This window comes from Mixophyes fleayi, chromosome 1 (assembly GCF_038048845.1).
Source record: "Mixophyes fleayi isolate aMixFle1 chromosome 1, aMixFle1.hap1, whole genome shotgun sequence".
In the NCBI taxonomy this organism is placed as follows: domain Eukaryota; kingdom Metazoa; phylum Chordata; class Amphibia; order Anura; family Limnodynastidae; genus Mixophyes; species Mixophyes fleayi.
In genome coordinates this window covers 438,255,349-438,270,888 of record NC_134402.1, presented here as the reverse complement: position 1 = coordinate 438,270,888, position 15,540 = coordinate 438,255,349, and the positions used below count along the sequence as shown (strand labels likewise).

The window sequence follows — 15,540 nt, the reverse complement described above, 5'->3', positions numbered from 1 at the left end:
GCACCAATGGCTGTTTAGGACAATTCTCTGCAGATTTCTAGATCATAATAAACTGTTAGGTTGAAAATCATTGGTAAATTAACCAAGATAGTAAAAGAGGACGTGGGGTGTTTCTAGATCCAGGTCTTGGCCCTAACTCCAAGTTAGGGCCACATCACATTGGTAGTTGCACCTGCCTATGTACACAGTGTAATGTTGAAAATCACACCAGAAGATATACAGTTTCTGGTTATTATAGTCTTGTGGATGATATACCGTACTCAAAAGTTCTAAATCCATTAACAAAACAGTTCAAACTTCACCCAGGGCAATGAGTTCCAGCCTCAGGACAGCTGGTAATTTATCCTCACAGTGGGGGGAAATATCCTTCCTGACACCCAAAATTGCAATCGTATAATTTGCCTAGATCAATCGCCACCATACTATCGTCTGCTAGTTATAGCTACAAATACCATTACTTGTAAGAAAGGCATCCAATCCCTTTTCTACATTCTGCAAGTGAGTTTGTTATAATCTCCTTATGTGGCGAAGAATCCTGCAGCTTAACCACCCTTACAGAAAAGAACTCTTCCTATGCTCAAGGTGAAACCATCTGTCTTTCATACACAATAGATGACCTCTTGTCCTTGGCCCTTTGCACATAAAGTTTGTTAGACAAATCTTTGTACTGACCTCATATGTAGTTATACATATTAATTAGGCCACCTCTAAGGTACCTTTTTCTACAATAAACAAACCTGGCTTTTCTAACTTCTCTTTATAATAACCTCTCCAATCCCTTTATTAATGGAGTTGATGGTCTCTGAACACCCTCAGGTTCTCCTGTGTCCTTACAGTATGCTTACAGTGATGTGCTTAAAACTGTCCCCTATTCAGGATGCGGTCTAACTAGTGACTTACACAATGACCATATTATGTTTTCATTACGTGCATTTATCTCCCTTCTTTGCATCCTGTGATTTTATTTGCCTTTACAGCTGCTGCCTGGCACTGAGTGCTTCTACTCAGCTTACTATCAGCTAGTATACCCAAGTCCTTTTCAGTTTCATTCTAAGCAAGTTACTATAGTGCTCTGTGTTAATAACCAATTATAGCAGAGTGTCGTCAGTGAATATGGACTTTCTAGACCATGTACAAGGCCATTAATAAACAGCATTAATAAACAGCTTAAATAAGACATGACCCAGTGCTGATCCCTGGGGTACACCGGTAGTAACATACGCCCAGTTTAAATATGTTCCACTTATACCTTCCCTCTGTCATCTGCCCCCAAACCACATACTTTTCCCCCTAGTCTCAGTATTTTCGTCTTATGTACCAGATTGTTACAGTACGTGGGACAGTCTCAAATACCTTTCAAACATACAAATAGATCTCAGATATACAAAGAACTATCCGTGGACTATAACTCACTCACTGTTGCTTCAGATAAAGGATGTTAATAGTTTCAGTGTTCACATGTTATGAAGGCAGAATACACGTCTATTTGCATACTGTGTGCACTATGCAAATCACTCTCAGCCTCTGTTGCTTTTTGTACAAAGGTGAAGACTAGAGACGAGAGAGAAAATAAACAGTGAAGGATATTTACTAACATTGCTTAAAGGTACAACTCTGCATAACAGCAACCAATCAGCAGTTAGCTTTTATCTGTCTAGTGCGTGTTAGGCAATGAGAGTAGCTGTTTGATTGGTTGGTATGGTTTTAGTGCAGAGTTTTATCTTTTGAGCAGTTTTGGTCAATAACCCTCGCTCTCCCTCTTAGTTAATAAATAACACCCATCATCACACATGCAGATCAGTGAATCTAAACCTCACATGCTATGACTGGCTTGGCTAACGTGCCAGGTGTTGTGAAACTACAAGTCCCAGCATACCCTTCCAGCAATAAGCTGCTATATATTGGCAAAGCATGCTGGGGCTTGTAGTTTCAGAACACCTGGAGTGCCACAGGTTAGCCAAGCCTGTGCTATAACATACGACACATGATATACACATGTACTCAAACCTGCCAACTTTTCCTGTGGCAAAATTGGGGCATTTTGGAACCACGCCCCAATTTGCCAAATCATGTTTATTTCCGATTAAACTAAGCTCCATTTTCACGCCCATTTCAGCATGACGGGACTGTTGACAGACAATTTTCCAACACATTAATCAACACAATTGATTATTTTATGTGTCAAAAAAACATGGTTACATGATAGGTGTTTTTTTTTCTTTTCTTTTAGATGAATTGAGTGACTTAATCATTAATGGTAAGTTATAATTATTGCACTGTTGTACAAACCATCTTTGTTTGGTGCCTTTCAGCTTGATCATCTTGTGAGATTAAACTATTTAGGTATGTGCTAAATAAATATTTTTTTTTCTTTTTCTTGCATTGTCTTGTCTGCCTTTAGGCAATGAGATCTCTCTAGTGTCCAATTTCAAGTACAGAGTGACTGATATACATTGCATAGAGCATTCTATTGACCTGTATACAATACAGAGAACATTCTAGAAACTGATGAACATTATATAGAGCATTCGAGTGACCTATATACAATATATAGAACATTCTAGTGACGGATATACATTGCATAGAGCATTCTATTGACCTGTCTACAATACAGAGAACATTCTAGAAACTGATGAACATTATGTACGGCATGTTAGTGACCTTTATACAATACACAGAACATTCTAGTGACTGATATACATTATATAGAACATTCGAGTGACCTATATACAATATATAGAACATTCTAGTGACGGATATACATTACAAAGAGCATTCTAGTGACCTATATACAATACAGAGAACATTCTAGAAACTGATATACATTATATAGAGCATTCTAGTGACCTATATACAATACAGAGAACATTCTAGAAACTGATATACATTATATAGAGCATTCTAGTGACCTATATACAATACAAAACACATTCCAGTGACTGATATACAACACAGAGCGGAAATCTTGGGGTATTTGGGCAAATCTACAGAGAGGATTCTAGAGATATACAAAATAAAGGCAATCTTTGTAATCTCGACTGAATGCAAAAAGCATTAAAGTAACCTCTGTACCAATGGAGAGGAGCTTAGTGATCCATACACTGAGGGCTATGAATAAGGGTGTCCCATAACATTTGATGTGGCCATATGCTCGGCTATGCTATGCTTCTGGATACAAAATGTAGAGAACATTCTAGTGACCAATATATAATACAGAGAGCACTCTAGCTGACATAAACAATACAGAGAGCATTCTAGCTGAGATAAACAATACAGAGACCATTCTAGCTGACATAAACAATACAGAGAGCACTCTAGCTGACATAAACAATACAGAGAGCACTCTAGCTGACATAAACAATACAGAGAGCACTCTAGCTGACATAAACAATACAGAGAGCCGCTCTAGCTGACATAAACAATACAGAGAGCACTCTAGCTGACATAAACAATACAGAGAGCACTCTAGCTGACATAAACAATACAGAGAGCACTCCTTCTGACATAAACAATACAGAGAGCACTCTATCTGACATAAACAATACAGAGAGCACTCTAGCTGACATAAACAATACAGAGAGCACTCTAGCTGACATAAACAATACAGAGAGCACTCTAGCTGACATAAACAATACAGAGAGCACTCTAGCTGACATAAACAATACAGAGAGCACTCTAGCTGACATAAACAATACAGAGAGCACTCTAGCTGACATAAACAATACAGAGAGCACTCTAGCTGACATAAACAATACAGAGAGCCGCTCTAGCTGACATAAACAATACAGAGAGCCGCTCTAGCTGACATAAACAATACAGAGAGCACTCTAGCTGACATAAACAATACAGAGAGCACTCTAGCTGACATAAACAATACAGAGAGCCGCTCTAGCTGACATAAACAATACAGAGAGCCGCTCTAGCTGACATAAACACTACAGAGAGCCGCTCTAGCTGACATAAACAATACAGAGAGCCGCTCTAGCTGACATAAACAATACAGAGAGCCGCTATAGCTGACATAAACAATACAGAGAGCACTTTAGCTGACATAAACAATACAGAGAGCACTCTAGCTGACAAACAATATAGAGAGCATTCTAGCTTACATAAACAATATAGAGAGCATTCTAGCTGACATAAACAATGCAGAGAGCATTCTAGAGACCACTGTAAAAAACATACTGCATACTAATGATACCTATAAAATCCAGACAACTTTCTGAGGGTTATTTAAAATAAAGAATCCCAAATGGTGGCTTTACAATGCAGGCGCCCGGCAAATCTATGGTCAGGAAAATGTGGTACCTAGTAGATGACTCCCAGCACTTTAATTGGTTGATATTGCTGGCCAATCACCAGTCAACATGATGAGACCCACTAACATTCCATTAGGCCATACAAATAGACAGCTTAATCAAAAGCATAGTTTGCCACCCTTGCCAGCTTCTGTGAAACTGGTACGTCTAATAAATGAGAAATGTAGTCTAGTCATTGAGGTATAACATACTTTTGACTATTAATGTGTTAATAGAGTGTATATCACTATGTATGTACTAGCATCTGAAAAGGACTTTGGAATTATTATATTATTTTTTTTTTTCATTTATAATCTAAATTAATGTACTGTTTTCATAGCAGGATAACACGTTATTGAAATGTAAAGGAAATATTTAAAATAATGTTACAAAGCATCACCAAAGGCTTGAATCTTATCTTACAATTTTGCATTATTTGTTCAACATAGAACATCAACCACACATTTTATTATCTCTATTCTGCACAGCCCAGCGAGATATCTACAGAGAGAGAGATAGAGAGATATGTATTATGGAAATAAACACACAGATCAATATCCTGTAATCTGTCTCATAATCTTCCTTATAGGAAATGTTCACCAATAGATTACCTGCCCCCCAGATTCCAGATTGTCGGGGGTCCGATGCCTAGGTCATCCAGGACACTCGTCTTGCAGGAGAAATTAGAAATTCCACAGTTTCAATATATTGTAGCTTAAAATGTGTGCTTGTCATGTGCTCTCGACACATGACACGCACCAGCCAATCACATTGTGTCAGAAGACCAGAGCTTTAAATTATCCCGCATCAGGATAAGCAGCCATTGTACATCCACCTGTGGTGGTGGCAGGGAGGGGGGGGGGGGCAGGCTTACTAGTAAATTACCAATTCTAAAAATACATTGTTGACCGTTTATTTGTAAATACACTGCCGATGATAATTCACAATTTATTTTTACATTTATGAAACGATAATTGTTTGAAATCACTTGCAATACAAATGTTGATGACGTTTTTTAAATGTATATTTTTTTTCTGGTTGATACATGTAAAAAATATTTCTCTTAATAATTGATTGTTTTTTGTTTTGTTGCCTCGGCAGTGCCCACAAATGAGCCTCTATTTGGTAAGTATGATCAATTTATCTATCTGATTTTAAAGGCTAAAAAATGTTTATGAATAGTAATCCCCAAACCTCTTTTCCTGAATTATGGTGGTTCCCCTCTTCGGTCATCGTTATCTGTTAGGATCAGTGATGCACCAGTCCACTGTGGCCTTCTCACAAATCGGGTTCACATAGCTGCTGACTGTACCTAATTCCCATGGACTATCCCTGGTTTTAAAGCGTCTTCACTAGAAAGGACCCTAGTTCTCAGTATCGATGACCATCTGCACAGTACAATTTCTGTTATTGTGTACACTGAATGCAATTCTTGCTATCCATTTATATTCTCTAGACTTTATGGGGGTATTCAATTGTTAGCGAGAACCGCTAAAATCCCGCGCTCAAAAAATATTACCGTTAATACGGTAATATTGCGTGTAAATACCGTTAATACGGTAATTTACTCGCTGGATTTCAGCTCGCAGCTCAGGGAGCGAGATATTACCGTATTAACGGTAATATTTTTCGAGCGCGGGATTTTAGCGGTTCTGGCTAACAATTAAATACCCCCTATAAGTTAGTTTTTATGAAACAGTAGCAATAAAAATGCAAACATATGATATTACAGCATTTAATTTTACCATGGAGATACTAGGATAGAGGTCTGCAGTGAATGTAATCAGTATTGTGTATCCTTTAAATGAAGCATTCCGGGCTCCCAAGAAGGCCAGAGATCCCCTCATTTGAAAGAGGGGAGTTTCCAGGTATCCATTGATCCAGGAGGTCATAAATTATATTATTGATCTCCAAATCAGCAACCAGGAAATGCTACGTTTATTTTTTTCATGATTGGTTCCAGGGCCGGACTGGGACTAAAAGTCAGCCCTGGCATTTCAAGCATACAGGCCCATCTCTGTTGATGAGCATGAAAAAACTGTGTGCCGCTGCTGCGCAGCGGTGCCGCCAAGGGCGTGGCCACATTATGTTGGGGGCGTGGTCAACATGGGGCATTGATGCATACATTATAATAAAACATTACATTTATCAGGCCCTCCCTATCATGCCACCCCCCCACCCCAGAAACACATTACAACACCCACAGTCCATTGTACTTATATATGCTTCTGATGCTGTTGACATCCATCATAGTGGGAACGTCCTGTAGAGTAAGCAGGGAAACTCTTAGTCTCACAAGATTAATAAATCTCATGAGACTTAGAGCTCCTCGGCTTGCTCTGCAGGCTGTGTCCTATCCTGGGACTGGGAGTAGCTATCCGCTCCCTCCTGCTAACCAGAGCTTGATTTAGGCTCAGGGGGCCCTAGGCACTTAAGACAGGGGGCTCCTATGATGTAATATGGTTATTAGACACATTTTCAACAAATACAGAGGCAATACTCTGAGCACAGTTCTGCCTTTACAAGCAGTACAATGTGAAGTAGGACATACCTCCCAACTGTCCTTGTAGTCAGACCAAATCCTGACTAAGCGGAACAGTCACCCACCAAATTCAGGACAGTTGGCAGACTGTCCTCGTCTCTCCTACCTGTCTTGTCATTGTCACCACTTGTGGCTGCTGGTGTCTTTAGATAAGTTGCTGCTTGTCTGGATCCTGGAATGTTGGGGGCCCTATTTGGAAAAAAAAATGGGTACATGAAAGTTAGAAAACTCCAAACAGCAGCGGGGTTAACGCAATATAGCACCCACGTTATAAAATTAGGCCTCACTCCAGCCCCAACATTAAAATAATAGTATTCCCATTTAATATATAAATTTATTTCCCTCCCTCCAAACAACCTCAGCAAGAAATTAAATAGCATTTATGTTTAATAAAAATAACCATTTCCCACAACCATCCCAGGCATTAAATAATTTATAATCACATTTAATAAATGGACCTCATTTTCCCCAAACAGCCCCACATTCATTTAATAGCACACATTATAGTCATATACTGTCCCTCACACACATTATAGTCATATACTGTCCCCCACACACATTATAGTCATATACTGTCCCCCACACACATTGGCCATTTTTATTTTTCCCTTCCTACAGCCATTGCCCCCCTGCAGTCATTTTCAATCACCCCCTCTTCCCTCTGCAGACATTTTCAATCACCCCCTCTTCCCCCTGCAGACATTTTCAATCATCCCCTCTTCCCCCTGCAGACATTTTCAATCATCCCCTCTTCCCCCTGCACACATATTCGGTTCCTCTCCCCCCCTGCACACATATGCCGTTTTTCTGCCCCCCCTCCCTGCACACATATGCCGTTTTTCTGCCCCCCTCCCTCCACACATACATATGCTGTTTTTCTGCCCCCCCTCTCTCCACACATGCATATGCCGTTTTTCTGCCCCCCCTCCCCACATACATATGTCGTTTTTCTGCCCCCCCTCCTTCCCTACACTTACCTCAGCACTGACAGCAGCCTCCACTGCAGCTAGTCCTACGCGGCCGGGAACTTGAAGCGCGGGAACCGGGCCGGCACACAGAGCCATCATGACGTGTGACGTCATGACGGCTGCACACCAAAAAAATAAAAAAAAATTTTTTTCATTTAATCGGGGGATCGCAGGGAGCCGGACCGGCCCACACTGCCATCGGCCCTTCTGGCATTTGCCAGAAGTGCCAGATGGCCAGTCCGGCCCTGATTGGTTCCTAATTACAAAACCAGGTGGTACCATATAGATGGGATTACTTGTGTGACAGCGGGGGGGGGGGAAGCATATGTCCCAATAACTTTGGCTCATAAACCCAAAAGTAGTGTGGATTATCAGATGGTGGGTGTCGTCGAGTAAATGTGGGTGTGTCGTTGAGTAAATGTGGGTGTGTCATCGAGTAAATGTGGGTGTGGTTTAGGTGGAACAGGTTCTTATGCAAGTTGGGGTGGGGCTTATTTTGTCACGATTCTGCACTTAGAAATATTGAGAGGTCCTTGTTTCATGCCTTCTGCATTGTCAGTCACTATTCATGTAACATTAGCGATAGATGGGGCACTTATGGAAAAGACAGTATTTTAAAGGAACATTAACAGATTGGACGATGAATGATTACTGCCTGTATTTGGGTGACCTCTGCATACAGTTTTCAGGGGCAAGCGCAGGATTTGCAGAGGGGGGTTTCCACACCACACCGCCAGTGGGCATCACCAGCATACATGGGGGCGTGGCTATAATTTTAGACAGTGCTTGGCTGCTCTCCAACTCTTCCTATCCCCATAATATACATGGGCAATGCTGCGTTCACTACTGTTAGGTGTACGCAGCTCTCCCTTTTCAAGCAGAGCCGTGTGAAGCCGGAGCAGGATAAAGCCACCTCAATTGTACAGTGCCCCAAGCTTGGAGGGGGGTTTACAGGCACTAGGAACCCCCCCCCCCCCCCCCTTGGTTTGCCTTTGGTTTTCCCTACATTAGTCCACGTTTTATTTTACGGCTGTATTCAGACAGGTAATATCATCATTCTCTACAGCACCTTTGCACTACTGAAATGTTTTTATCTAATTCAAAGAAGTAAACAACTGCCCATAAAGAAATTGAAAATCTACACTTTAAGAAAACTGAAAGATAATGTTAATGACCCCCTATGTTTGTCAAAAAAAGGCAGTTGTTTGTGCCTGCCTACACCACTCCTCAGTCACCGATTTCAATTCCGGACTAGTCTGATGTGTTATTGCAGTAAAATTAGAACAGAGACTTGATAGAACGTAGAATGACGTCATCACTATGAGATAAAACCAATCACTCCTGTGTGTGCTGCCTGTAGACTGAGTCATTCCCATCACTCAAAGATTGCGGCACCGTATTTCTCAATGGTAGAAACCTAAATACTATTATATATTCAATTTGCTACCGTGTGAGTCATGGGTAGGATAATTATTCTATTTATAAAGCTTTATACATTCTGCAGGTATGCAGAGCTATTTTTAAAGTAACTAAACTTAAAACAAATATCTTCTTTAGAATTGACTGTCTATGAAATTGGCTTTTTGTTTAGTAAATACATTTCCCTGTTAGCACACAGGGTTATCTACAAGACAACCTAGGCATCTGCCTGGGGCCTGGAATTCTTATCAAAGTCAGGAAATAGATTAACACTTTGGCCTTTCTCACCTTTTCCTTAATTGCTTTACAGCACTGATTCAGGAACGGTCATTAACATACCTCAATACTGTGAACCCACGGCGCTCGCCAACACTCTTGTGACATCAGGCGCCAACCTTTGGGTCATGGCAGCTGTTTTTTAACAGGGGAGCAAGTGTATGTGCCAAGATGGCGGCACTAAAAAAAAAAAGTGACACAAGTTCTAACGCATTTTGATGTCTCCTCGTTGTCATGATTCATTTAAGGCACAAATGAGACTAAATTGAGCAGTATTTTAAGAGGAAAACTTGAAAAGTTTAAGTGAATAAAAGTGTAGCCGTAATTCCGCCAAACCAGGCTCAGATTGTTTTCCCTGGGCAGTACAAGGACTGTGAATTAGTTACACTTTTACACATAAGACTTGTCGGTCCACAGTATATAGTTGATCGATGACCCATAGGGCTAGATTTGCTAAAAACATCTAAAAAGGACAAGTGTAAGTGTTGCCCGTAGCAACCAGTCAGATTCTAGCTGTCATTTATACAGCACATTCTATTATTATTATTAATTTTTATTTATAGGGCGCCACAAAGTATCCATAGCGCCGTACAGGGACAAACAATGGCACAGTACAAGGTGAAACAGCACAGTACAAGTAACAGTAAGCACTATAACTCTGGGGGCTCAGGCACAGCATGAAAGAGAGGGAGGGAGGGGAAAAGTGAGTATAGGCAGGTAACTATGGCCCAAGTCGGTGGGCACGGGTGACAGGTTGAGAGTCACTGAGGGGAGCGGAGAGAAGCGAGAGGAGACAGAGGGCAGAGGGACCGAGAGGAGGTGAGCTGAGTAGCTGGAGAGCGCAGTTAAAAGTGATGGAAACAGGAAGTAGGAGAGCCCTGCTCAAAGGAGCCAACAATCTAAAGGGAGAGGAAGACAGACAGACACATGGATGAGACGGAGAGACGGGAGAAACGGAGACGGAGTCGAGGAAGGGGGAGAAGGGAAGAAGGGATGAGAAAGAGAAGTAGCCGACCGGTGGGAGTTTAGGCATGAGATTGGAAGGCTTTAAGGAAAAGGTGGGTTTTTAATGTTCGTTTGAAAGAGGACAGATTAGGGGAAGTTCTGATGGAGCGGGGGAGCTTGTTCCAATGGAGGGGAGCGGCGCGGGAGAAGTCTTGGATACGTGCGTGAGAGGAAGTAATCAGAGGGGAAGAGAGGCGACGATCATTGGACGATCGCAGTGGGCGGGAGGGAGTGTGAATAGAGATAAGGTTAGAGATGTAGGGAGCAGTGGAGTTGGCGAGGGCCTTGTAAGTCAGAGTGAGGAGCTTGAAAAGGATTCTGTAGGGGAAGGGGAGCCAGTGAAGGGCTTGGTAGAGTGGGGAGACAGAGGTGGAACGGCGAGAGAGGAAAATAAGCCTAGCAGCGGCGTTAAGTACAGATCTAAGGGGAGCGAGATTAGAGAGGGGGAGGCCGATAAGGAGAAGGTTGCAGTAGTCCAAGCGGGAGATGATCAGAGAGTGGACGAGAGATTCTAGATTCTAGAACATGATAGATAGAAGCTGATTTTGTTTTTCAACTGTAAAGCAGCAGATAAAGATTAAATAAGATGTTTGCAGATCGGTATATTATGGTTTGGGGGTTATAATTAAATAAATAAAACGTGTTTAAAGGATAAAACAGTAATTTGTGCAGGAGGCTGCCATTTCTGTAAGTACCCCTGTGTGGGAGTACTCGCACCCCCCTCCTGATCCGAGTCATACCCTGACGCTGGCTAATTTTACTGCCCATGTGATGTGCGAAAGAGGTATATGCCACGTCATTAAACCACTACCACTGCGGGTGCCATCTTTGAGGCTGGAACATGTAAATCCAAAAAGAATAGATAACTATGAAGCATATAAACATTTTATGTGAATCATTTACTTTCTAGAGTATCATTTGAGCTACTTGTCAGTTAGTATTATGCTTTAAAAAGAAAGTGACGCAATATTTTTCCGATCGTTCATAACTTATTTAGTAGCCAACGTCGCAGTAAACTGGAGGTAAACATTGATTACATATTTAAAAACATTCTCTGAAAATGTTGTCTTTTATTTAAGGACCGAAAAGATTTTTCAGAAACACTTTCAAAAAATAAATACTGTCTCAAAATGCCAAATCTTGTCTAAATGGCCCTCAGAGGCGATACATCATGAATCACTTGGTACAGTCTACTAATACAGGATCTGCGTTAAATAATATATCCAGCGGCTAGTGGTACTTAGTTATCACCCGCATCCCGTTAGTGGTGTTAGTGGGACAGTGAAATAATTTTTTTTTGTTTAATTAGTGAATTAATGTGGGCAAGGTTCAGAAAACGCTTACACTATCAAGTATAAGTGAATATTCTTATTAATGTGTATGTGTTTCTTTTTTAAAAAATGGGTTCTACACAACATTGACATCTAATTTATTGTCCTACACCAGGTACTGAAACTCAGTCCTCAAGAGCTACCAACAGTTCATGTTTTCAGGATTTCTTTAATCATGCACCAGTGAGTTAATCTATTTTCTGGGTCAGTAATTAATGCACCTGTCTCAACAGACAGAAATCCTGAGAACATCATCATCACCATTTATTTATAAAGCGCCACTGATTCCGCAGCGCTGTACAGAGAACTCACTCACATCAGTCCCTGCCCCATTGGAGCTTACAGTCTAAATTCCGTAATATACACACACAGACCGAGAGAGACTAGGGTCAATTTTGATAGCAGCCAATTAACCTACCAGTATGTTTTTGAAGTGTGGGAGGAAACCGGAGCACCCGGAGGAAACCCACGCAAACACAGGGAGAACATACAAACTCTTCACAGATAAGGCCATGGTCGGGAAGTGAACTCATGACCCTAATGCTGTTAGGCAGAAGTGCTAACCACTTAGCCACCATGCTGCCCATAACATGACCTGTTAGTAGCAGTTGATGACTGGGTTTGAGCCCCTTTGTCCTACACACAGTGTCCCGACACATGGAACATTCGTACCAATCCCTGTGTGTCCCTTTACAGCTACAGACAAAGTTGCACTAGTGATCGGGAACATGTCCTACAAAAACCATTCCCAGCTGAAGGCGCCGATGGTTGACGTCTACGAGCTTACAAACCTACTGCGACAACTCGATTTCAAGGTCGTGTCTCAACTTGACCTGACCGAGGTGGAGATGAGGAACACGGTGAACGAATTTCTGCTTTTACTGGACAAAGGCGTATATGGTAAGAAAGATGATATCATTCCATCTATATTTTTATATATTCTCGTTGAGACAAATAGTGCTAAAGAATCCTGAATTGTCACACTTATGCTTTGGAGATTGAAGATTAAAGGAAAGTTATTGAGCAATGAAAATTTCCACTGGTTTTAGGTGTGTTGTGTCTTGTTCACCAAATCCATCTACCTTTCACTTTTATTCAACAGACCCACTCATTAGACAAATAAAGGAATTCTGACAGCGCGTGATGATGGAATGTGTAATATACCTAGTAACCACCTGCTACTGATCACTGTCCTGATTTGGAATGTCTTGAATAGAATTCAAGTGACGCAGATAATCCTACAGTTCAGCTGTTGTGTGTGCAGCTGTATAGGTTGTTATATTGTACATATCAGGGCTCATTTAGGGGTCTATTTATGACCCTTCATTTTTTTTACTTGATACTTTTCAATCCTTATCTCTTTGATAAGGATTGAAAAGTAACGGCTATGTATTAAAAAAACTTCTCAGGGACAGCAGTGCCGATAGACTGCTGTCCCTGAGAAGTGACTCACCTGATCATCGCAGTCTTTTCTCATTTTTCAAGGCTGCTGTGATCTTCTCTTTTTTTTTTTTGTCTTTTTTTTTCTTTTTTTGTTAGTGCGCATGCACCGACTGAATAGTTGGTGCATGCGCAGTAACATCCTGGCCGGCAAACTGCAGGATGATTGACAGGGAGGGATCACATGATCCCTCCACACATGCGCTGTCCAGCTCTGCTCTTCAGATATGTTAATGTACGCCAGCTTCAGATGGCGCCAGCTTCAGATGGCGTACATTAACATGTAAAAAAAGAGAAAAGTTTCTCTAATTAAACTTTCATACATAGCGGTTCTGAGCACTTCCCATACACTGTTATGGGGAGTGCTCAGAAAAACGATAGGAAATGCAAAGCAGCAGATATCTGAGATATCTGCTGCGATGCTTTAATGGTACATAGTGACATAGTGAAAACTGTTGTTTTCGGGGGTTTACCACAGGAAAAATGCTTGTTAAATAGACCCTTTAGAGTTGTACGTCTGTTTCTTTGCATAAGGTACACATATCTGTACTGCACATGTACATAAAACATGCGTACTCACATGTCCATTTGTAGATTTGTGAGAATCGTTGTACATGTTTTCTTGCCCCTGAAGAGGTGGAATGGGGTCAGTCAGACAGGTGAGTGTAGAATGAGCACAGTAATGGAGTGCTCACGTAATGGTGTCTAGATTAAACATGGGCTTATCCGCAGATACGCCCTTTAGAAGGCGTTTCCCTCGTAGGGGCTGCAGCGATAAGTACCTACTTCTGATTGGCTGATTGACCCTTCCAGGTGATAGTACTTATTTCCATTAGCGTCACAGAGATATATTATATCAATTAGCAGACGTCTATTTACATTACTTAAATGACATTTCTCTTTGGACTCCTGCAGGAAAGACGAATCCCAATTGTTTTTTAAAGTAGAAAATAACAGATGTTTGTATTTAATTTAATTTTACGTGTTTGAATTTCATTATATTTTATATGAAATATGTGACTTGCTTTTATTAATGATATTGTCAAAACGCTATTCTCTGTTGTGTATATAAACTTCATTGCATTATGTTGTGTGCACATTGGGGTAATGTCAAGACACAACTCTACACTGTCCATAGACTTTCTCTACTCCATCTCTAAGATATTGTAAGGCTTAGGTATTGCTAAGCCTGAATTATGCCTGGCGCCAATGCTGCTGTTTTCAAGCAGGACGCGTATTGAGATGCATTCAAATGACCCCATTGGTCGAAGGCATACCATTGGTTGAAGAATGGAAAACACTTCAGAGAGATGGAAAGGAGCAGAAATGAAGAGATAGTCTCTGTGTGCTTAGACTGAGTCTGGAATAGAGATGCTCAGGCTCGGTTTTCTGAAAACCGAGCCAACCCGAACTTAGGGGATCCGAATAGGCTCAAGAGCCGGGTTGGTACTTTTGCGCGTCCTCGGATCTGAATCCAGGCAAAACGTCATTGTTGCGTTGTCAGATCTTGCAGGTTTGGGATTCTATAAGTACCTCCCGCCCCAGGAGATCCAGCGCCATTGCTCACACAGAAACAGGAGGGGTAGCAGTGTTCTTGTAACACTCCAGTCTCCAGTGACATTGCTCAGTGCCATTGCTCACACAGAAACAGGAGGGGTAGCAGTGTTCTTGTCACTCTCCAGTTACATTGCTCAGTGCCATTGCTCAGACAGAAGCAGAGGTAGCAGTGTTCTTGTCACTCTCCAGTCTCCAGTGTCATTGCTCACACAGAAACAGGGGTAGCAGTGTTCTTGTCACTCTCCATTCTCCAGTTACATTGCTCAGTGCCATTGCTTACACAGAAACATGGGTATCAGTGTTCTTGTCACTCTCCATTCTCCAGTGACATTGCTCAGTGCCATTGCTCATAAAGAGACACGAGGGGTAGCAGTGTTCTTGTCACTTGACAAAAATTGACTGTAATGACTGGACATTAATGTTATTGAGGTTAATAATAATGTAGGGACAAACAAAGAGCTCAATTATGTGATTTTAGAAAAAAAGGGATTTTTGGGGGAAAAATAGAAGAAGAAAAAATAGGGATTTTAGAAAAAAAATAGGGATCCAAAACCAGAACACATGAGGGTGGTTTTACCAAAACGCAAAGTTAATCCAGATCGAAAACCAAAACCAAAACACTGGGGTCAGTGAACATCTCTAGTCTGGAGTAACAAGTGCTCCTCTAAAGATCAGAAAGTTGAAAGTAACGATTAAAGGGTTTA

General features: G+C 41.3%; 1 protein-coding gene across 2 annotated transcripts in view; it reads left to right on the top strand.

Moving 5' to 3' along the window:
- Positions 1 to 15,540, top strand: part of MALT1 (MALT1 paracaspase) — a 70,743-nt gene that overhangs the window by 35,203 nt on the left and 20,000 nt on the right. For both annotated transcript variants that reach the window (XM_075184848.1, XM_075184839.1), the window contains 3 exons: positions 2,231 to 2,257; positions 5,400 to 5,423; positions 12,536 to 12,739. In XM_075184848.1, the coding sequence (XP_075040949.1) occupies positions 2,231 to 2,257; positions 5,400 to 5,423; positions 12,536 to 12,739 (255 nt within the window). The remainder of the gene's footprint in view (positions 1 to 2,230; positions 2,258 to 5,399; positions 5,424 to 12,535; positions 12,740 to 15,540) is intronic.